Genomic DNA, 23,980 nt, shown 5'->3' on the forward strand with positions numbered 1-23,980 from the left:
AGAAGCTATATAAATGCTGTTACGCTGTGTCTGTAATGCTGTAACGCTCGCTTTCATATTCTGCATCAATAAATTAGATGCCCGCTCCCATTCTCTGTTTTGAGGTTATTTAGATAAGTTACAAAATATTTTATAATCGTTTCGGTGTGATTAAAGTATAAGTCGTTTGTTTTTCGTTTGTTTGTTTTACAAAACGAAAACCTATCTTTCTAGAACACTTATGGTCATTTATATTTTCACCCCTGAGGCTAAAGTGTGGGGGTTATATCCTGAACGGAAATGCATGCATCAAGAGTGCTTCTTCTGTGACGTGCAAGACCGCTTCTCTGGCCAAAGCGGCTCCTTTCTCTCTTCACTACGAGTGCTTTCTGACATGAAAAGAACAAAAATAAAATGTTCATTTAACGGCAGGATGCTAACCTGACCATGGGGTACACTTGTCATATGAGAGGTTTCTTTTACTGGATATGCGTAATAGAAAGGGCTATCGATGCTTAGGTCGACCAGAAATTTGTAGGGTCTGTGAGATGTTCGGCTGTTTTCGGTTTCTACTCGTGTAACAGAGTTTATTCTTCTTCCAGCGATAAGGCCAACACTTATCGTTGCTAATACGCCTCATGATGAAAGAAGACGTTGAGATTTCATCGCTATTTTCTTAACAGATGTGCCTGACCTCGGCGACTCAGTCTGGCGTTGAGGAATAACTAAATGCAAACCGACCAAACGAGCTGCGAAGAACAAAGCCTTCCTTTATTTCTTCTGTCAAACAGATGTACAAATCCCGGATGAAGAATATCAGGAGACTTCAACAGGTCAGAGCAGAATTACTTTGAGTTTTTACGCAGACATGCCATGTATGTAACTCATTTCCGGTTGGGTATACTTCATCCAGCTTAATCTGTTTTGGTCTTTGAAGTGTTATCACAGCCCCTTCAACACGAAGCAGAAGTGATATACTGCAGTAATTAATTAGTAATTAGAAATTCAGGAAAATCTCTAAGCCCCTAATTAACTAACAATTTTAAGCAATGCTAAAACAATTAACATTGGTTTTCTGGATTTTCTAGAATCTGACAATCAAATCCCACAAGGAAATCTGTTTGGGGGTAAGGAGGAAAGGGGACTTGGGGTGGGGGGTGGGGGAGCTGGAGGATTTAAATTGACACTTAAGACATTCTCATTTATTTAAGAGGAATGTTTTTGAGTTTTTTATGGATAATTAGAATATTTGTATATTTGTATTTGTATTTGTATATTTGTAGGTATATTTTAAATTTTAATAATTGGGGACATCCCTAGTATGGTGTCATTGCGCTTTTGGTTGTCTCCTTCTCCACAGCTTTTTGTTTGTTTTGATTGATTGTTTGTCGTTTGTTTGTTTTTTAGGTAGTTACCTTAATTATTTATAATGTATTTGTATTGTATGGAGTAAATCGTAATAAATAAATCTCTTTGGTAGTGAATATTTTTAGCATAATCTACTAAATACACTTCAAACAAAAAAGAGTTGTGTTAGGTTTACTAAGCAATTTGCTGGCACGCGCCAAAAACAACTGGTTCCAATTCACGATTAATCAATACAATTGTCAAGACATTTGCTGTAAAATCCGCAAACCTCGAACCTCCCAGGTTGACCATCACCCTCGAAGTTTTTGTGGTCGATTTCGCGCTGTGAGCATATCATAACACACGTCATTTTATGTCTGGTCGTGATAAAGAGTACCATTATTGTCGCGTGTTATATTTTGTTTAACCTTCGATCTCCCTAGTTCTCTATTTCCTCATATTACGTTTCAAAGCTTCTCTTCTTGCTCGACATTTGCCGCTGAAATAATGTGTGTTATTAAAAAAATAAACTTTTGTATTTTCACTTAAATCGCCTTTCCATGGGCAATACCAAACCAATTATGTATACAATGTACCTTTCTCTACATACCAAATGTGGATACCGATACAGTAAGAAGGCTGCCCACGATTTGATAAATAACCTATCGTTTTCATGTATCATTCCAAACTTTTTCAATTTTCGAGTTATACCTTAAAAATAATAGCAATGGAAAAGAAAAAGAGTAATGTCTGTGAAATACTTAATACAGACAAAACCTTATTAATTTTGAGACGTTGTTTGTAGTTGTGGTCAGTAAAAAACTACCAATGAAAGTAACTAGGCCTAACTAAGGGAGAGACGACCACTGGCTCAACAAAAATAAAAAAATAGTTCCATCGCTTGTCCGCGAAAATTCTTTGACTGTCCAAACGCAACGAAACCGAACTTTCACTTCCAAACTTCCAAACGCATTTGCAGTTACGCTTTACTGTTCACTGCTTAAAAGTTTTCTTGTACTAATTATTTGCAGGTAGTCATTTGAGGAATATAAATAAAATGTTCATTATGGAACGCAAAATTAAAACTACATTAGGAAGCTCACCTAACTAAAAATGCTGTGAACTTCGTTGGCTGTTATTTCTGGAGATGAAAGTGTTACCTTGCCCATTTCTGTCTGTGCTGCTTGTTTGTTTGTTTGTTTGTTTGTTTGTTTGTTTATGTGTTTACTTGTTTGTATGTTTGTTTGTTTGTGTGTGCTTCTTTGATTGCTTTGTTTTTCCAACTCAGCAAATTACGAGACGCTTGTCACAAACATTGCAGTACAGAGGTCGAACACAACGACAAAGGCAAAACTGAAAAAAAAAAACTGTGTCAAAACTGAACCTAACCTAAGAAACCCCTTTTAGTAAGACTTTACTGACAATGACAAGGAAATGAGAAACGTAAGCGGAATAAAGATGGTTAATAACAGAGAAGGTCGAGACAGAACTTGAAAAAATGCAGACTAAATATTTTACAGATGTACGATCTGTGACGTATTTGCCTTAAACGCTTCGACCTCATACATAGCTTCTAATAGATTTGTAATTCGACGCACCTCCCCCAGCTCGTCAGGAAGTGCGACGTATCACTTTACCAGCAGTTATTTATCACCCATTCATCGTGTCAGCACGTTCATGCTACAAGTAGGTATTGATAGGGCACTGATAGAACGAACGGAAACAGACGCGAAATTTTAACCGAACCACGGCTTACGTTTGAAGGTGGCTGGTTTATCCTTTAGATAAACAATTTTAAGTTGTTCTCTCCTTTTTCTTTCATTCTTCACCTTTTAGAGAAAAATTAACTTGGGTCCTCCTGGCCTGGTAATAAAGGGTCCAAGACAGAAATTTGGAAGCTAATTAAGACAAGAAAATCGTGGAATTTTTTCAGTTACATGAAAAAATTACGATACATTTGAATAGTATATATTCTAGATATTATTATTTTTTTATGTCAAACTGCTCTTTTCTTGGAGAGAGGAGTCCATACTTCTCACAATTCGACATGCGAGAATTATCTTTCGCGTTCAGCGAGTTTTCATTCGGACATTCTACTGTGTGGCGAGGCTTTTGTTGTCATATCTCTTATCCTTTTTTTTCTTAGCCAGCCGAATGCTTCATCGGCGAGGTACTCTGGGCATTGATCATTAAAAGCGTCATGCTTCTCTTTTGACATTGTTATTGTTTTCCAATGGTATTCCACAAAGGTTTATGAAGAGATAAGCATGTGTGGTCTTTTAATCGAAGACAGAAGGAGAGAACGCTTTTTCATAAAAGATACACTACCATTTGGCTTTTAAATAAATCATTCAAATGATACCAAAATCCTGTTAGAGATACACCCAATGAAGGACTCTCTGCAAAGAGAATTGACAACGAGAACAAATCAATTTTTAAAAGCAAGGAAAATATAAGAGGACAACACGCTAGTTAGATTTATCCTCACGGTGTACTGGTACACAGCAGCCGTTACAAACAATTAAACCTGCAGTACACTACAGCTAACCAATGTCTCCTAAACAAAGGTGTTTCCCTTGTGCACTTGTACGAGAGGAAATGGCCACTAATAAGTTGTATTAGTAGAAGGAAAAGTTGTTGGCATAATACCTTGATTTAACATTTGAATCAGGTGTACTCGTCTGTGATAACTGCGATTTAACTGAACATGGCTGGTGAATTTTCGATCTTTTGAACTGAACCTTGTTGCTTTTAAATGCACAGCTGAACCTGTAGCAGTCTTGCCAGTGGTGAAAAGCAACTTAATTGATTTGCTGAGATTGAACAATGCTACTAATCCTTTACAGTCAATTGTCGGATAAGCCATGTTTTGTGGCTCGTAGAATAGCCCTTTTGACTCTGCACGTGGCAGTATAGTCACAACAATTTTAGCGGCATTGTTGAAAAACACTTCGATGAAAATATCATCTTTGTCTGTGATAATTGCTCACTGCCAAAAGCCGTATATTGCCAACTGAGATTTATTTCTTGAAACAGCTTTCCCATTGTAATGTTAAAACGTTAATTAAAGTTGTTTTGAGTGTTTCTTTGTTTCTGCTGGCCCATAGATGTGTCTGTGATTACTGCGGCCCTCTTTTTGCGACACTCCGTGCTTAGTTTTCCATGTGAGTTTACCTCTTCGACAAAGACTTAGAAAATGCAGATTTGCAAAATAAAAACACACCTGAAATAAGAATGGCCATGTTTTTATTGGGCTATTATTATTGCTTATATCCAAACTGATTGCTTTTAATCAGAAGTTCAGAAGTATTCACATATGTTACTTTTTCCTTTCCTCTTTAAATTGGTTACCTTGTAAAGAAGTTTTATATGCTTATGTTACAACGTACAGTGAATTGCAGAACTGAACATGGAGTGTAGAACAAGACTTATTCTATAAAAATAAGAGCGAAATATAGCACACGCACAACTTGAAGCTAATCTACCCTTGTTTTTCTTATTCAGTAGCTTGAACAGTTGTATTTTCGTTGTCCTTGGTTTCAGTCGAGTTCTCTGAAGATTGGGTTGGTCGCTTAGAAACGATAAATATTCATACAAGGCAAGCAATTGGTACAAACAGACAATGATGGAAATAAAACAGCAATAAGTGGCCGAGTAATGAATGCTTAAAACAGACAAAGGGAAAATATCATGTGTGCTTTCTTCTTGAAATTTCCGCTTATGAAAGGAACTGATAAAAAACATTTTGATGTAGAAATCAAAACAACACAAACTGTCTACGTTTTGTCCTATTTGTGACCACAAATGTTGAATTTTATTCAGTTTAATCATTTTATTAAGTTTTCCTCGATGTCCAGCTACCGATTAACATAGATCACAAGCCAAAATAATTTTTCGCAAAACTACAACAAAAGCATTTAGCGTTCGTGAGCACACAATTATTGTGATCTTTCGATCCAATAAGTTTTCTTTTCTTTTCTTTTCTTATCTTTTCTTTTCTTTTCTATTCTCGTACTTTATCACACTCGAGTTTTGACTATTTTTAAAATTGTTCTTTTAGGTCGATGGTGATACATGTGTTTAGTTAAAAACTGACAGCTCACGCTAATATTAAATGTCCACAGAACCTTCGTATAAACCTGGCGTGCTTACATAAAAGGCAAATCACTTTAGCAGCAAGGCCGCCACAAATGATAACATCTTTTTATAGCGATTAAGCAAAATATAAGTACTTTTATTATTTTTCAGATGTTGTTCTTTGTTAAATTGCATGATTTATCGGTCCACATTGTTATTCAAAGTGCGCTCGCTAGAGCAAGGAATTGAACCTGACTATATTATTTCGGACTATTATTTCATCGCCCTTTTAGGAACGACTAGAAATTTCTCAACAAGCTCTACCACCCATGCCCGTTCTCCTGATAAATTTCGTGACCAATCAGTTTTCAAGCACTCAAATAAATCCCTTTAAGATGTTTACATTGGTTTTAAGTCGATAATCAAAATTAACAAAGATGCGGTTAAGCGAGATCGTTATCTAAGGAAGGTCCACCGTCATTTCGCTGCCGACGGTTTTGCTATTCGCATTTAACTCTTTCACGCAACTGTTCCGTCAATTGAACGATCACGAAAGCTTTAGTGGCAACCCATGATCTTTTCGTGACTCGATGTTGCTTTCTCTGCGTCCGTTCTGTGGTTGTATTCACAATGTTTACATGTGCTGTAGCGCCTAGCTCCACCTTCACAGTTACCGACACAGTATAGCCGCAGTTAATCTTAAATCAAGCATGGCTTCTCGGAGGGGACACAGCGGGACGTCGACACATTTCAAAAGGCCCAACACAAAGGCGATTTCGAATGCTTCTAGGGTTGTGATTAGCTATTGTACCCCGCTGCGGGACGTAGAACGATTAAATATTACGTCTAAAATCCGGCGTGGGATTCTAACCAACTCCTCCGGAACATCTTGCTAAGCCCGCCTAAACGTTTGTGCATTTGTCGCCGGAGAGAAGTTGACTTTTTAACTTGGGCTTCCGGCTGTTTCACGGTTTTGGATTGAAACAAATAAACGTCTAGAGATTCTCTTGAGAACATGCAATTTAATTATGTTTCTACTAGCGTAGACAAAAGTTTTTGTTTGGGGTCCACCAAAAATTACAGATCAACCATGGTGAGTTAGGTCACATTAAAAATATTTATTGAAATTTACTCTTTTCTTGCTTCAAGCAAACTTCAAATTGATCATTCATTCGCAGCTAAACAGGAAAAATAGAGCAGTGTTTTTGTCTCGGCAAACTAATAAAAATTTTACTAATTCAGCGACAGAAACCTGTCAAACTATTTAGTGTAAGTGTAGAGGAGGAGAACCTCATTCAGTCAGGTTGTCGGGAGAAAACTCACGCGAGATATGACCTCAAATCTACGCAAGAATACATCACCCTGTTTTTCGCACGACACCCAGTTGCTTTGCTTGATGGCCAATGCTAACAAACAGACATGTTTCCTTCTACAAACGCCAAATACAATGCTTCGAATTGGCTTTACTGTTCCATAACAATTTATGCCGTCGCGAAGTACAACCCGAAAAATGTAGCAACGAAGATCTTGGTCTGCCATGTATTTTCATTTGTTCCAAATACTGATGGAAGTTTTATGTTCTGTAAACTACAAGGTCTGTTCTACGAGTGTAGCATGTAGTGTTTACTAGCATGTAAATCGTTGCAGGTCGATAAAGCGATTACGAGGTAACAGTTATTCATTATTTTAGGTATCTCAGTGATAGCAAAAAAACACAAGCCTACATGTACCTCAAGTTTTCGTTGAATCTACTCGCGAAAATGCAACAACTTTGTGTCTTTCAATACCCACTTAACTCTACCAGAGCACTAGGCGAGAAAAAATCCTTTCTTTCACGCGAAAAGATCCGCTTGAAACAACTAGAACAGAGTGATCCCGTATTCGTTTATACAACGGTACCTAATCCTTTTAGTTTTACTTCGAAATTTGAATGAGTTTCGTTTATATTTTAGATAAAGATGTTATATTTGTTTCAACTGGCCGCCAGAATTTTCTTTAAAACATTATGCGTTTGCCCGAAATAAAATACAGTGTTCTATTTGAGATACAATGTGGTCTCTAAAACCTAAGTTAAACGTTTTAGTTATTTTTTTGTACAATTAAATCAGTTTTATTCCCTTCTCCGCTTTTTCGAATAAAGCTGAAGTGGCTAGGGATTTCAATTGACGGTAATATTCCTTCCTAGACGAAAAAAAACTTTTAATCTTCGAGGGGGCAGAAAGCTCGCTGGGGTCCTTTTCAGCTCAAAAAAATTGCAAACAACAGAAGCAAAACCTCCCAGCTGTTTCCTCCCACTCGCCTTTCCGAAGGGAATCTTTTTTTTTTTAATTTTAAGTTTCATAAAAAAAACTCAAGCCCTTCCAATTCTTATTTCTGAGTCGAATTCCTTGTTTCTTTAGGAAGATGTCGTTTGTTCTATATAAACTTAGCGACAAAGAAACTTTGAAATAATTATTTACAATCTAAAATAAATTCTGGCAGGGATTGTAAAAAGCGATTTGGGGCAAGCTGGTATAATGGGGGAATTTTCAAGTTTTTTTTATGACGGCTAAAAAGTAAAGGCGCAGAGATAATGATTCGATCTAGAAGATACCGCGGGAGTTGTTATGCTTGAAAAACTGTAATGAAACAAACTCTTCGAAGAGCTGCCGTTCACTGAAATTACTGAGTAATTTTTATAGCACTGTAATGGTGGAGTAAATGGGATTTAACGCTGAAGTTTTTCCTGTTTTTTGAAATCTTTAATTTAAGGAAATGTCCCTACGTAAATCTTTATGGAAGAATCAAGAAAGACAATAAACGAGGGAAGAAGGCCAAGGTGGCCATGTTTAATTAATACCGGTTCAGGTTTTCACTCATTACCGTCTCTTAACAATCATCACTTTTAGCTGAAAAGAAAGATAAGAATCTTGTTAACACGGAAGGAAGATAAAAATTCTTCAATAGCTATTTTGGCGATAAACGGAATTTTATTTTTACATGTTAAGAAAATAAATTAAAAGGTTTTGTTTTTCCAAAATGGAAATCATCGCACAATGCAAACTGTCTTTAAGGCCGAGCGTTGCTTGTTGCGCGGTGAAACGGGAAATAGAACGAACAGCTTTGCCTTCCGCAGCAACGATTTTACTGCCGCTAAAATATGATTTTCGTAAAAACTGGATCCTGTGCTAGCAGTTTAAAGTTTTAAAGCTGTTACTTAACGCCACATTTTCCGTGACTCGTCGAGAAAAGTTTACTGTTAGCGGTAACCGGTGCGAACAGCATGGCTTCCAAATGTTTGTAATTGCTATGTTCTGCCTCACGAAACGCGACTTCTTTCGAGAATCGAATTGCTTGCTAATCCTTCCGTTCTATAGTACAACATCTTCTGGGGAAAAAACCCTTCCTTTCTTAAGCTTAATTTTGTCCGTAAATTTTATATCGGGGGCGACATAACCAAGGTCTTGCATGTGGTGTTCAATGATTGTTTTGTCTTTTGCAACCAACTGATTTACAGATTTCGTTGCGTTTGCTACAACGTAGGTTAAGTGATTGCATCGTATCCTGCCAGCTTCAGTATCTGTACATTTTCTCAAATTTACCCGATTATCTGCCGTTTGTAAAAGGAAACATATATTTACATGAAGAATAGAGAACCTGTACAAGCAATAAAATTTAGCTTGGGGAAACACTTTACAAGCACTTCTCTTTTATCGTCTTATTTTAAAATTAAAAAGTGCGTCCTTAATTTACAACTGTGTAAATCGTTCACAACTGTTTCTACGGATGAAACTACTGGATTAAGAACTAACTCACATTACTTAGTTAAGCCTATTGCCTAAAACGTTTTTCTTTTCATAAAATCATCTTTAAAGTTCTACCTAACATGTGCATTACTAAATATCCAACACGGTCCTTCGATTCTGCAAATATCCAACATTTCGACTCGCTTGCAAAACCTGCAGCTAGCAAGAGTACCATTCAGAATTGTTCTCCGCGTTTGATCGCGGCCTTGGCGAAGGAGACCTGGCCGAAGGCTTTATCGGACTGTCCCTGTCCGAGCTTATACTGTCCCGCTGTCCGTTAGTTTGCGAAATAGGCGGCGACAACGGTCTAAGTCCACCGGTCTCGTGAAGTTTCATGTGTTTTCTGAGCGAACTTGGGTGCGTATAGCTTTTGTTGCACCCTTCGATTTTACAGATGTACGGTTTGTCTGAGGTATGGACGTGCGAGTGCTTTTTCCTGTCGCTGGAGTTGGCGAAGCGGCGATCGCAACCAGGGAACTCGCACTCGAACGGTTTCTCGCCCGTGTGAGTTCGTTTGTGAATTTTTAGATTTTCTGATCTAGCAAACAGTTTTCCGCATCCAGAAAAAGGACAGGGGAAAGGTTTCTCCCCGGTGTGGACTCGAATGTGGTTTACCAGCTTGTATTTCGCCTTGAAGGGCTGCCCGCTCCTCCCACACTCTTGCCAGTAGCAGACGTGCAAGTTGGAATCGTTGATGCTCACATGTTCGTCGGAGATGTGCGATACTAAATCGGGCATCATGGTGAACTGTTTACCACAGGGCTTCCGTTTGCCTTGCACTGGGTTCTGATCTACCCAAAGGCAGGTTACAATTTGATTTGTGGGCTGTTTCATCAACGGAAGGTGATACATTCCGGGTCCAGTTGGCCCTCCATAACCTGGTGGGCCATGATCCAAGAAAGGGCTTCCAAGACCACCTTGTGCAAAACGATCGCTTCGGGAGTAAAAGTCTCCTCGATATCTGAGCTGATTATTGAGTACTTGAGGCATTCCATGGTGTGGAGAGGCTGCCTCGTGTCCCGGTGTAAGCGCTCCGTAGTGTATATGTGGATTGCTCGTGACATCTAAGCCTTTATGCGTCACTGCGTGATGGTAGTTTATGTTGTTTCCGTGAATTGCAGCGGTTGGTGGCGAACTGAACATGTTGTGCCTATGTGAGTAATTGGGTGTGTTGGAAGCGATGGGGTCGTGAAGAGCTAGCGAGTGGGAACTCGCTATGTTGGCAGAACCTAAGTGCGAGTCCTGGTGGTGGATAAACTCGTGAGGTGGGAAGCCTTGAGAAGAAACATGACGATACGCAGGAAACGAGTGGTACAGAGTCTGCTGCGAAGACATCCCGGGCGGTTTTTGATCGAAGGCGACAGCTTCTGCTTGTGCTCTGTGAGCCGCAGCAAATCTGATCGACGAAAGATGGCTTCCTGAGTCCAATAAGTGATTCATTCCTAACGGCGGCTCCTTCTTGTGTTCGTTGAAGCCCGCGGTCGAGGTGGTTGGCAAGTTGTTCGCGGACGAGGACCGAAGAGCTGCACCCTCAAACGGCAATGAATAGCGTTTGGCGAAGCCGCCGTCCATTTCAAGGTTTCCCCGGGTATTGAATATGGAACAGCTCTAGGCAAGTGTAAATAATAACGAGGCAAACTATTATTAAAGAGAGACTACGCGAAAGTTTTGAGTGTAGTAGCATATGTTACACCGTTAAAACACAGCGTGAGACTCCTATGACAATTGTCCTGCCAAGAAAGCACGCATGAGCAGTAAAATGATCCCGGTGAATATTATGATTAGTCGTCTCCCGCAGAGCTGTGGTTATGTTCCTAATTGTTTGATAGCTTCTGAAAACAACACTATATTTGGCATTCCTTTTCTTATTGACTAACACAGGGTACAAACCATTTCACAAGATTTGAGCGCCAGATCACGCATAAGATAACAGACTCTTCCTCGGAAGTGGGGCGCGTGCTTTCCCTGAGAATTTAACGCCTGTCCACTCCTCTTTTTTCGTAGAGCATCGCGAATTGATGTTCTTGTTCAGTAACAGCTACGTTGCAGGTGAGGTTGCCGTGATAGACATATAGGGAGGGACACAATTTGAAAAGCTCAGCAGGAAAGAATAAACACCTTGAAGCGATGTCACTCAACGTAGCTATTGCTGAGCTTCTTGATGAAAGTTCCCCTTGAAAACGACAGAGGGCGCCCCTAAGTCCGCCAAACTCGACGGCTTTAGCTTATCATTACGGGATTTGAAGGCGGTTTTTTAGTTTCTTGCATAAACCACTCTCGCGCTCTATCTATAGTGTTTGTCGCGATAAATTTATTAACACTCCGAGAGACACAATACTATTGACAAAAATCGCCAGGAGACGCCACAGTTTGGCTTTGCTTTACTAGCGACGTGCGATTCACGCCAATTCATCATTCAATTGTCCGTGAAGTTCTCAAGCAGACTGTGCAGGGATGGCTAATCATTCACGATAGCTCACGATATATGTTTCTCCTTTCAACTGCGGAAGCTAGTAACCACTATAAAAAAGTCATTTATAAATATGTCAGATGTTATCTCTGAACCCTTCTTACTCAGAATAATGAATCAATAAAGACGTTAAGTGGTCCCGATCGACGACTATTAGACAGGACCTTGCCACAGAAAAGCGTAAAACCCTGAATTTCATTTTGGGCGAGTTTAATTAAGGGCTGTACTAAAGTGACTACCACTGCTAAGCATAATTCACACACGGCAAGCCATTGTTCTTTCCAGTTTGAACTGTGGCGAAGTAAGAGTGTTTATACCTCGCATGAAGGACATGGAATCGTTTGTATAAATAGGTTCGCCGACTGGGGGCGCACCCCTTTCGTGGCTTCTTTAATTGAATGTATTCACTCTCTCTGTCTGACTAATTTCCGCGGTTTTGAAGCCTAGCAGTGAACGCAGCAAAGCTGCAGATTAGTTTTCAACGAAAAAAAGACAATTTCTCCCATTCCCCGCCACGAAGGAGGTAATTATTATTGCGCCTTATTGAATTTTAAGTGGCAATTCACAATTTGACAATTCCTGTGTGAGTCAGTGAATAAATTGACCAAAAAAGTTCCATTGAAAGAGTTGGGATGTGTTAGTGAGACTTGCAGTCGCATCAAGAGATCGATTTTCGAATAAATAAATTGAGACCGGTTAATCCTTGAGGCTATTTTCCCGCGACATAATACCTCCGTTGTAATATACCGGGTCATTTTCTTTGTAAACATACTTCAAACCGGTAACCTTGCTTGATCAAAAGATATTTCATTTTTCCTTGGTCATTAACTGTGGTGATATCAATCATATTGAGTAAAAGAACAACACGACAGCTCGGGCGCGTATGCGTGTGAAATATTTTATTTATCTCATGCCTTTCCATTTTTTATTGGATTAGTTATCTCTTGGTTGATATTCTTGAGATTTCAAGCTCGTTTTGTTCTTTAAAATGAAGAGTGTTATTATCTTTTGCATGTTTAACTTCTTCTTTATTTCCCAAGCAAGCGGATGTTTCCACCTGCTCGTGTTTACATCTTCGATATCACTCAGCTGTCTCAATTATTTTCCCTAACTTTCATGAAATAAATCAAACAGATAATTGTGCTCCTTGCGTCGGAAATGTGATTGGCTCAAAAAATTGGACAGTTCGTGACTTAAGCTAGAAAAAGTCCATTTGTCGCTAGTAATAATGACTTGAACATAGTTAAACTAAAAAAGGGTGAAGGTTACCTCTCGCCAATTTTACGCATTTTATTTTGCATGCGTATATTTATATTTTACATGTATCCGGTCTGGGCGCCCGCCGCCTGAGAAGTTAAAGGTTTTTTCTTCTTTTTTAATAAACTGCGCCGTGGTGAAGTTTGTTTTAATCACCCCGTAACCACCATGAAATAAGAAATTAAAAAGCGAGTTCACTTCGATTTCAGAAGCAAACGAATTTTCAAAATTGACCACAAAATCGTGTAAAATTATTCACTTGAATATTTTTCCTGCAGAGCAAAATGTCAAGGCGCACTATACATTGAAGCAGCTTGTTTTTTCCCAGCATCGCTAGAAAGAGATCACGAGAATCATTATATAATACTTTATAGTTTTATTGACTTTTTGGGGACGCCCTTTTTATGTGGGAGTTCAAGATCTATTTTGGCAGATATGCTGGTTCATTTCATTTTATTTCCATTTACGTGCTTGCCTACAGCTAAAAGAAAACTTGATTACCAAAAGTCACCCTTGGAGAAATCGACTCAAACATAGTAATTATACCAAGTTCTAGAAAAATCACTTTGTCTACCATATTCATTCCCAGAAATAAGATTAAAAATAACACGGGTTTCTCTATTCTTAACAACTTTCCTGTTGCGAAATATCGACAGAACGCATGAATTTGCGAATAGTCCTTACATTTGGAAACATTTCGACCTTTTATGTTAACGTGACAAACTTTTTGCTCTATAATTATAGTTTCGGACATTACCATACAAAAAGACAAAAACGCCTTTCTCTTTTTATTCACGCCTTTGTGAATTAACTTTTATTGTAAAGTAGGGTTTAACATTCAAAATTTACACGTGAAGTTATGGAGCTGAAGTACTTAACGTTTGGTCCTTGAGTATACTGACAGAATGTCAACAAAGAATTCTTACATTGTCAAGAATAGACAGACTTATGGAAAAGAACTCTTTTGATTTTGTTTAAATACATGTACTGATATATGTTTTTTCTTGAAAGCATTTGAAAGCATACTATGTAACACAAAATTTTAGTGACAAAGTTTACAAACACGTTCTATATTTACTCCTAAAAAGTGTATCTTTACGGAAAGGTTTAACCTACTTACGCTTCAGGCTTAAAAGATTTATAGCAAAGTTTAATTAAAGCCTTCTTCCATGTAAAAATAACTAAAGCCCTACTGGATATAAGCGTGCAGGGATAGTGCTCATATGGCACCCACCTTGAAACATAATGCCGAAGCTTTCGTTCCCAACCTCAAATCAGACTTAATATAAAAGAAATTCTCTCTTCCTTTCTGCATGTGAGTCTTCTTCGCAACAGGTCGTTTCTGCCGTGCACGCAAGATGCCTAATGAACTTTGGGCGAATAGGAGGGGAGATTTTGTTTTTTAAGCCTCTTTTAACAAGACTATTTATAAGGGCACGCGTCCACTTGGAACAGAATCCCTTTGTGAGCGTTCTTGTCCCACTGCGGACGACTATTGCCACATGCAAAGAACAACTTTACATTTGCCTAATCTTAAAATTATTGCATCATGGTATGTTTGGTTTTATTTTTTTTTTCTCCGTTACTCTCATCTCGATCCTTTAGAAAAAACTGTAACACGACTTCGAGGAAAAGATTCTTGGTATTTTTCGATCTCTCTTACAGTAACTTCGTTTTCTTATCGGGTTTAGAGCTTTAATGTTAAATATGTCAGAAATCTTGCTTTTGATATTTTTCGCTGCTGGAGTTATCAAAGATCAGTTTTCTAGGTCAACTGAGTGAATTCTTAGCGAGTTTTTCGATGAAAACAGAGCGCTTTGAAAGTTTCAAATGCGAATTTTAAAATTATTCTCACGGTTTCAAGCCCACAAGCAAACTACAGATTTTACAAGGATGTTTAATTTTTGGCCGAGGTTGTTTTGGTTACGAGGTAGAATGCCGCTTTTATTCTGCTCACAACAAAGCTATTGCTGGGCCAACCTTTTCTCTGGCTCGCATAATTAACTTTTCGGCTTTTCGAATAAATTTTCATATCTTGGAAGCCTCAAAAAGACCGTGATCCAACGGTTGTTTATGCGGCCTAGCGCAAATCGCAGGAAACGCATAATAATTAAAAAAAAAATGATGACTTAGTCACAAGCTGTCTCCAGTGAGAATGTTCATAAACCCACCGGAAACTGGTAATAGATTACTTCCGAAAATTTCCTTTTGCTTCGATCGTGTTTATATTCACGCATTGTGTGTAGGAGCCATTAACGACAGATAAAAACAGAGAGGCGGATAATTTAGATACAACGGATCAGCAAATTGGTTCGTATTTTGAACGTTTTGCATGAGTTGTTCCTTTGTGGCGACATGAAGGCACCTGTGCTTCAAATGGCCAGGCGCCGCACTATCTGTCAGCCTTCGTTGATAGGTTCATTTGCCCAGAGGCTAGCGGGAACATGCGATTGCCATTGGCCGTCAACTGGGAAAATTTCAGTCCAATTTCGCCTCATCAAAGAGTTTTTTACACTGCACGGTGTAATTAATCTTCTTTATAGAGCACATTTTTTGAAGCAACTGGCTAGTTTCCAAGCTACAATCGCATTTAAAAAGAATCTATGAGCAAGTAAATTTGTCGCAAATTTGAGTGTGTAGACAAATAACACAGGCATAATTGTCAACGGAGCGCAAATAATTCATTGATCGACGTCGCGCTATATTCATTGCGCGAACAATTATTGAGAACACTTTGTATATTCATTGCCCCTTTGGTTAAATAAATGTTCATTAAAGAAGAACCTGTCTCTTTCTTAGAGAATAGAACGCAAAATTATTCAGGAAAATACAGTGTTCTCTTTGTTTGCTTTAGCGAATAAAGCTTAACACAAAAAAGACATTTTATCCGTTAGAAAGTGGTAGACAAGGAGACATATAGAGAAAGAATATTCTCTCTAATGGACCTTTGTAATAAAAGAGCAGACAGATACGGTAACCTAGCGATAACCAAGGTAAGACCCTTTTGGATTCGTGGTTATCAGTTTTTTAAGTATAAATAATAAAGTGCATTTTAAAATATTCAAGAAAGAAATTTAATTTTCGTTCGTGATTTCCCTGCTAGTGCATGGAACACGTGCGCTTTTCCTTCTCGACGATATGAAACAAGCATATTTACTGCATTATTTTTTCTTTTTAAATCGAAACTCGAAGCAAACATCTCTTAGAGGCTCTTAAAAAACAATATACTTAAAACACCTCCTTTAATATGACCCAACGCCTTGCCTTTATGTTGATAAAAAGCAAGTGTGATAAAAGTTCCATATGATTGTTCACTTCTTTTGACATTTGTAGACTTCTAGACAATGAAAAAGCATTCACCTTACTTCTTGTGTGTTGATAGCCTTTGTTATCACAGCCACCTCAACACTTCAGCAACTCAATGACAAGACAGTTTGTAAAAAGGCTTCGAGAGCTTTGTTTGGTAACCCGAAGTTTGCAAATATAACGGACAACTATAGCCGATTGGATGCAGATAAAGAAAGAACTACTGTTCGCATCCTTGAAAGAATATATAAATAGACATTCTAAGCTTATGCCTCACGTACAGGAAAACAACGAAAGAATCACACTGAAAAAATAATATATCCAATTATATCATGATTTACATATGAAGTTGAACAATGTCACAAGGCTTCTTAAATTAACCATCCTTTGATCAGACTGGACCATTTTATATCTGAGGTTATTCTATTTGACAGCTTCGGTCTATTTGAACAAGCAGCCGGCCAATTTAACATGGACTGAAAGCAATTTTATTCCTTTGAAAACAACGAGTTACAACGATAGAGTGATGCTTCAAGATGTGCGACAACAGTTTTGCGTTTAAGCGAGGTAAGTGAACTGTAATTAGAGAGATAGAAAGCGTACCGCTCTAACTAGGCGCATCTGTGCAGCACTTGTGACATATTGTATCTCGTAGATAACTAACCAAGATTATTTTAAACTTAATAAGCATTTGAAAATTCACTGCCTGCGCTTGATAAATATATAAAATAGATATAACTTTCTAGTTTATTTATCGGTTCGCTCGGCGTGTGATGATCTGTTAGCCGGGAGGCAACCGAGACCTGATAAGAAATTATAACTGAGTATGAAGCTGTTTCATCTATGCATGAGTCAATAAACATTGTAAAACCTCTTTCAACTAAAAGGTCAGTGATTTTCAGTGGCAACATGGATTGCCTTAAACTAAATACACAAGAAAGAAACTGCAAAAACATTTGTAAATTGCCCATCTCTTCGTCGTATCTAAGATTATTGACTTCCTAGCAGCATCTTGAAGGTCTCACCGTACTTATGCAAATGTCGCTTTTCAGTTTATCTTGTTGAAGATAATTTCAACAGTCAGCGGGATAAATTATCCACGTTTTATAGGAAAGAAGCTGTTTAATTTACGTTTCTTTGGCTAATTCGAGCTTTATATTGGCCCCTGTTAACAGATGGATATTCTATTTCCACGTTCTTCTTGCTAAGAGCGCCGGCGTGAAAATTCATGATTTTAGCTTTAATTATTAATTTTCTCTTTGGAATCTTCACCTACATTCTACGCTATACATCGTGTTTCAAAGGCAATGTGAATTGTAAAAACAGAAAAATGATCATTTTAACTTTGCAGTTTTGACATAGTGGACTTAGTTGAGATCAACTTCGCGATATTTTGTGCCGTGACATTGTCCAGTAACAGAAAACTTGTAAGGTACACGGAATTAAGGCTACTTATATTCTTGCTATAGTCCTGAGACTTGCTGCAATTTCGCCGTTTGTCACGGAGTCAGTCAGCATCGGCAAATTCTGCAAAAAAAGAGGAAGGAAGGATTTCATTTTGGGTTTTTCGTGCAGAAGATATACATAGTTTAAAAATAATGTTGCCAAGGAATGCAAATTTAAAATGAAAATAAATAGTGTAGACTCAAAAAGAAAAAAGGGTGTAAACAAGAGTTAGATGACGATTAGGATTGGCATGACAAAAAAACGAACAAGTTATTTACTAGGGAGTAAATAAAACGAGTAAATAACACAAATTTCGATTTTTAGCTTCAATGTGGAATTTGTCATATTCAGTAAAAACCGTTTCAATAAAAGTGTGTATTTTTATTCATCAAACATGGAAGTATCAGCACGTTTAGGATTAAAACTAATTTCTTCATAAAGAAATAAGTCAGCTTATAAGATTTGTATCATATTTCGTAACAAAAACTGGTCATGTCCTGATTTTTTTAGTGTTTTCTTTTAAAATCGCAGTTGTTTAAATTACAGGTATCTTCTCTTCACTTAGAAAACTTAATAAACTCCTTTATCACCCACCCAACACTCCACCGATCGATGTTGCCTTATTTCTGAATACATAGAAGACAGAATCACCACTTTCAAATGCTTAAGGAAATCTAGTACTGTTGTGCCTTTCTGTTCTTAAAGGGACGCTGTCACGGAGAATTTTTATGCTTTTCGGTAAAAAGTACTAAAATTGGGGAATAGGTCTTTTCGCAGGGTGAAATGCACCTAGTACATCAAGATGGAGATATAAAGTAAATTGTTGTTGAAGGAAGAAGGAAGCCAGGATAATTTTTAGGTGTTTTTCCACTCTACAAGGACAAAACCTGAAAAAAAAATCAGCCTGACTTTTTCAAGTTGAGATCTAAAGTTCCTGATGGCATCACAATAATATCACTTGTTTATCGTTTTTGTTCACTTGTGTGAAGATTTTTAATAAAGTTGGACCACTATTCCTAGTTTCCATATGTCTTAAGGCTCTCGAGTTTTTTAAGTGAAACTGGTGACAGTGTCCCTTTAAGCCTCAACTCAAAGAAAATAGAAACGACACACTTACTTGCTATAACCGTTTGGCAAACTTTGAACACATCTTCTCATTGTTTCTTTCTTAAACATTTGGCCTTCCCAAAAATCTTACTTCTTGTCAACAAGCTCCCGATTGCAAACACCAAACTGCCTAATTTACAGCATACGTAACGTTCGCCTTTGACCCGCGAACGTAAGTATTCGTTTTGTAGGCGACGCTCATGTTGTCAGACCTAACTGACTGACCGAACAAGAATGGTTTGTTCATGGGAAGCTTTTAGTTTTTACACTTCTTTTTAGATACTAGTTCAGCAGGTGGTACAGCCATTTCGTCTATGTGCATGCCGTGTTTAGTTAAAGAAATCTTCTAATTCGCACCGTGAGATTCAGCGATTTCTTCTACGTTGTTACACGGTGTCAAAGTAACAAACTTATCAAAGCTTCTATTACCTACATGTTTTACAATTTAAAACTCTAAATCTCCCCTAAAAACGCCTAGCAGCTTCGGTTTGCGCGTATTTTTTTCAAATTCATGATATTAAAAGCGCGGCAAATGCGTTAGTTTTTCTTTGGTGTATATTATCTGCTTTGTGTTTCTCCCGAAAAGTTCATTACGATCAGGATGTCGGGCAATTTCAGTTTTTCTTTTTGTGTGCGGTGACTGGTAGCGCCATTCGTCTGCGCTGGTGAAAACGCTCCCATCAAGCTTCCCGCTGTGAAACCAGTATAACATTGAGCTAGGTTTGAAAAGTTCATATAAAGATTATGAAGAAACCAAGGGAGGCTTTCAGCTCCTTTTCTGGGCCTTTATTAAAGCGAACGAAGCCCTGTGATTAGCAAAACGAAGCGCGCGAGACATTTTGCGGGCTGGAGAAAGTGCGGTACCGCAAAAGTCGGAACCTTTGTGTTGGATATGGGCTGGCATAGTGCGTCTTAATTCCCACTTCACGTCGAGAAAGGAGCTCTATTATTTTTCAGTCGGTCTTTTATGAATGGGGCAGAGAGATAGGGTTTTTAGTTGATATATGTCATTATATTTTATTTGATTTCACATATCAGCAGTCGGCCATATTTTACCTCATCGCATTTTGGGAAAATTCTTCTCCCGCCCTTAAGTCATTTTAATTGAAAAGTGAGGTCGATATTTCGATTGACGCTGCAATAAATTGGCTACAAACGGCGTTGACAAACATTGGGGGTTGTATTCATTTTTTATTTCATGCAAATCAACATTTTTGTTTCCTCTTGTGTTTTGTATGTGTGCGCACTACGATATTAGTTTGAAAATGCCGCTAGGAAAATACGAAGTATTATTTTTTCTACTTCGATTCAAGGTCATCGTATTGAAAGAACTTTGATTGTTTTACAATTGAACGCATATTCCTTCCTGTGACTTGAACATGGTCTAAGTAGAAAATAACATAAAATATTTAGAAGTCAAAGGTAATTACAACTTTATCTATTCGCCGATATCTTTTCTTTTTTCGGAGAGTTCTTTTCAATGTTTTTCATCAAAAAATTGGTAAAATGTATGATTTGAAGTCAGTCTTTCTTAACCAACGTTTGGCAATTTATAACTTTAACTTAGGAACAAAATATATCACTTTACTGTACGACTCCTTGAAGTTCAATATTTCAAGAGTGTTTTTTTTCAAGCTTATAATTAGGCATAATTTTAATTCTTGCACAACTGGCGTCCTAGCACCGCGTTCCACAAGGAGAGGAAGAAGAATTTATTTTTAAACGTAGCTGTGTTAAAATAAACTTTATTTTCCTTTCCCTCGAGTTACTTTCTACTTTCTATTATAGGATTTTGAAAAGTCACCGAAAAAATCGAGCATAACCTTTGATAATAACGAAAGCATGCAAACCAAGCCTGCACAGTAATAAATAGTTCTTACTTTTATTTTTTACTAGTTGAAGTAAAAATGATAAGATGAATTATCTCTATTTTGGATTTCTTGTCAGTGAATTAACTGACGCTTCACAGTTATAAAATTATTAGCAATGAGGTATTTTCCAAAGATCAGCAAATGTTTTGACGCAATGCAAAGGTTGTGAATCATCTTCTAAAGGTAGCTCGATATATAACGATTTATTAATACAATAAGCTTTTCTTAGTTATTTCGCCCTTGTTACATTCGATCTTCGATTGGAAATAAAAGCCCCCTTCCGTTTGGGCAACTTATTCTAAGACTAAAAAAACTGACAATATAATCAAGTGATTATTTAACTTTTCTTTTAACGTATTCAACAAGACTAACGCTGCCCGCCGTTCTTAGAATAAACGATTGCTTTTAACAGAAAATCTCCATGACATTGTTACGGCCTACAAAGACAAGGTACTTTTTGAAAAGCTGAATGTTTTGTGTGTGGAAATTTCGACAAACTTGACTTGTCTGTGTTGTAAGAACTTAATGTTGTTACAGATAAAAATCAAAAATCTGATCGGAAAGCAAGACTACGAGTAATAACCCCCTTTACAAGAAAACTATTGTCTCTGTTACTCTGAAAGAGACTTTTGTTTTGTTTTATTCATTTTACAGTGTTAAGGAGCCAAAGATAGGAAAATTTCTATGTTTTTCTCAAACATATCATGTTTCTTACTTTTTACTTTGAGTGGTAAGATAAAATTTGGCGACGGGAAGTTGCTATGCTCGAAATAATATATATTTAAAAAGAAATAAAGTGCATTCTATAAAAATTCTACATATCACTTACACTTAAACACCTACTGTCATTTAAAACGCTGTTATAATTTCTGTTATTTTAAATCAAGGTCACTGTAAGCTTTATTATTGCTTTTTGTGTAATTCATATCTCCTAGTTTCCTTTACAGAAATTCATCATTTTCCCAAAATTATGAAACACTTTTTCCATAGCAGGTTATTTGGCAAAAAGGCAAATCAAATTCACAAGTTGACTTTTCTAGCGATATGTTCTAGAATCTCAATTTAAACCCTTGCAGACAAAAGTACAATTTAATGTAATATAAACAAAGGCAGAGTATTATCCTTTTAGATGTATTTAACGAACAGAAAACTGAAAAGACAGGGGATTTAAACACAAAAAACAAATAATTTCGAAAAACCTCGTAGTTATCACTTAAGACTTCCACTGCATTTCGTAGATATTTTTATTTTCTCGCCCACGACTGAACTACGGAGAAAAAACGCCTCGGGCGAATGCAGTGATAGGTCAATAAATCTCATATCATCCTCTTAAGCAGGTGCTCGGTTAAGAACGAATTTGTTTAATACAAGCAATACTTATAGGTTGAAAAAACAATATCTGTTATCAATGGGGAGATAATAAAAGGAGGTTAAAATATGACAATGTGCAGTGTAGTTGTCATATCTTTTGTCGTTCGCGATAACAAAGTTTACGTGTATACCCAACGGTATTTTCAATAACCAGACTATTTTGGCAAAGTGTTCTTTAGAGTTTTTTTCCGTCGCCTTTGTTCGCCCGTATTTAATTTTAGAGTGGAATAAGATTTTAGCAGGTGCTCCGCGACGAAATTGATCTACATTAATAAAAAGCCTTGGTTTTTTTTATTGCACAGCTCTCCAGGTGATCAAAGTAAGGCTTTCTGTTATGCGTTGACTTGAAGCGAATCACGGAGTGAAATAATATAAAAATCCACTTGAGTCCCACTAAAGAATGCCCGTAAAATAAATTCGTCAGGAAGCCGCAAAGACTGCTGGACGGACGTCCATTTAGTTAATTTCAACCAAAATAACTCACTTCCTTTCTTTTCAAACTACTGATAGGGCAATTTAAATTTTATGACTTTCTGCGGTTACGGCAACAAATATCGCGTGAACTTTGCGTGTTATAAAATGAGAATTCGTTACGACACGGGCAGGTTACGACTTTGGCATCGCTCCATTGTTCCCTATTGTTTATAATTTCAGCTATTTCTAGCGTTACTGCAACTTGTAACTTTTTACTCCGGCCGCAAGATTCTGTCGAATAAAGCATTACTAATACAGTTTTGTGTTTGTTTTTATTTTGTCTTGACAGATTGCTTAAAAGATCGGAAGGTGTCCCACTGAAGTCCGCGACAGCAACGCTGTGATATTTTTTACGTCCAACGTCGACCTAATAATGTATTTGTACCATAAGTTTGATTAACGCAAGGTCAGAAAAAAGCAATTCTTTACTGTAAACTAAAAATTGCAATAAAGAGTCATCACAAAGCTCTTAGGGGTCCGTTTAATCACTCCTCCCTCGCGCTATTAGCAGAAAATGAAGAATCGTTTTGTTGTACCTCTTTCAATCTGTAGCGATGTCTTGCTGGTAGCGTCGCGCATCCGTTTGCCAACAGCGCGAGGGAAACAATAAACATTTTCCATGCCGCTGTTATTCACAACCCCACCCAGATTGAATGGCGCTGCCCGTTCCCTTGCGCCAGCCACACGGGCACGCTGTTTTCGTGATTGCAAAGACAATCGAAGCACCACCGCCCCAGAGAAGATCTTGGTGCGTGCATTTAACTGGAGAGGGACGTATTTGTAAGAGATTAAAGAAACAAAAAAGCTACCCTGGATTAAAGCTCTTTGAGTCCACACAAACCCGACTTCGTCGCCTTAATCTTTTCGTTGCCTACTGGGTTGTTATGTCAGTATTTTTTTAGAAAAGAAAAAACTTGAATTGAATGGCACATGTCCGGCTAAAAGTTCCTTGAGTTGTCTGTGTAGTGCGAAGGTTTAATGGTTCAAAAGCGCTTTGAGAAGCGCACTCGTTTGTTCTAAATCAACTCCTTCTTTCAAGTAAAAATCGAGAAGTGAGGGCTGTATAATCGACATTTCTCTCTCGAAGAATCTTCAGGACTAATAGAATTAACTTCAAGGTATTTGCTCATGTTTTGTTGTTAATCAAGTATTGAAGAAGGAAGATCTGAATACTCTTTGCACTGACATTAAGGCGGCCACATTCGAAAAGTAGCTAAATCATATATGCTTGGTTATGTCATGTTATCAATGAAGTGAAAATCTGTAAATTATATTCATGCACGTTCTTGTGGAACTATAGCATAAATGAAATTTCTCTTTCAGAATTACAACCGCTAAACTGTCGTTTTGGTAAGAAAATTTAAAATTTAAGTAAGATTGAACCTTTTGAATAGGATCTTTACATTGTTGAAGCTTAGATTGTAAAAGGCATTTACGTTCCAAGATTAAAACTAATTTGAAGGATAGAAAGCTAAGGATTTTAAGCTCAC

General features: G+C 37.6%; 1 protein-coding gene and 2 long non-coding RNA genes across 3 annotated transcripts; 1 reads left to right on the forward strand and 2 right to left on the reverse strand.

The window, feature by feature from the left end:
- Positions 1 to 231: 231 nt before the first annotated feature.
- Positions 232 to 22,949, forward strand: LOC144633348 (uncharacterized). The gene is made up of 3 exons (XR_013567045.1): positions 232 to 812; positions 16,656 to 16,788; positions 22,780 to 22,949. It is a non-coding gene; the product is annotated as an uncharacterized LOC144633348 (long non-coding RNA).
- On the reverse strand, positions 8,202 to 11,215 carry LOC144631540 (zinc finger protein ZIC 1-like). Its single transcript, XM_078489988.1, has one exon. It carries the CDS (start codon positions 10,758 to 10,760, stop codon positions 9,348 to 9,350), a length of 1,413 nt encoding a protein of 470 aa, XP_078346114.1. The 5' UTR covers positions 10,761 to 11,215; the 3' UTR covers positions 8,202 to 9,347.
- On the reverse strand, positions 17,096 to 19,463 carry LOC144633346 (uncharacterized). Its single transcript, XR_013567043.1, has 2 exons — positions 18,785 to 19,463; positions 17,096 to 17,748 (listed from the first exon to the last, which is right to left on the reverse strand). It is a non-coding gene; the product is annotated as an uncharacterized LOC144633346 (long non-coding RNA).
- Positions 22,950 to 23,980: the final 1,031 nt, after the last annotated feature.

The sequence above is a fragment of the Oculina patagonica genome, chromosome 12 (genome assembly GCF_052425735.1).
Source record: "Oculina patagonica isolate OP01 chromosome 12, crgOcupat, whole genome shotgun sequence".
In the NCBI taxonomy this organism is placed as follows: domain Eukaryota; kingdom Metazoa; phylum Cnidaria; class Anthozoa; order Scleractinia; family Oculinidae; genus Oculina; species Oculina patagonica.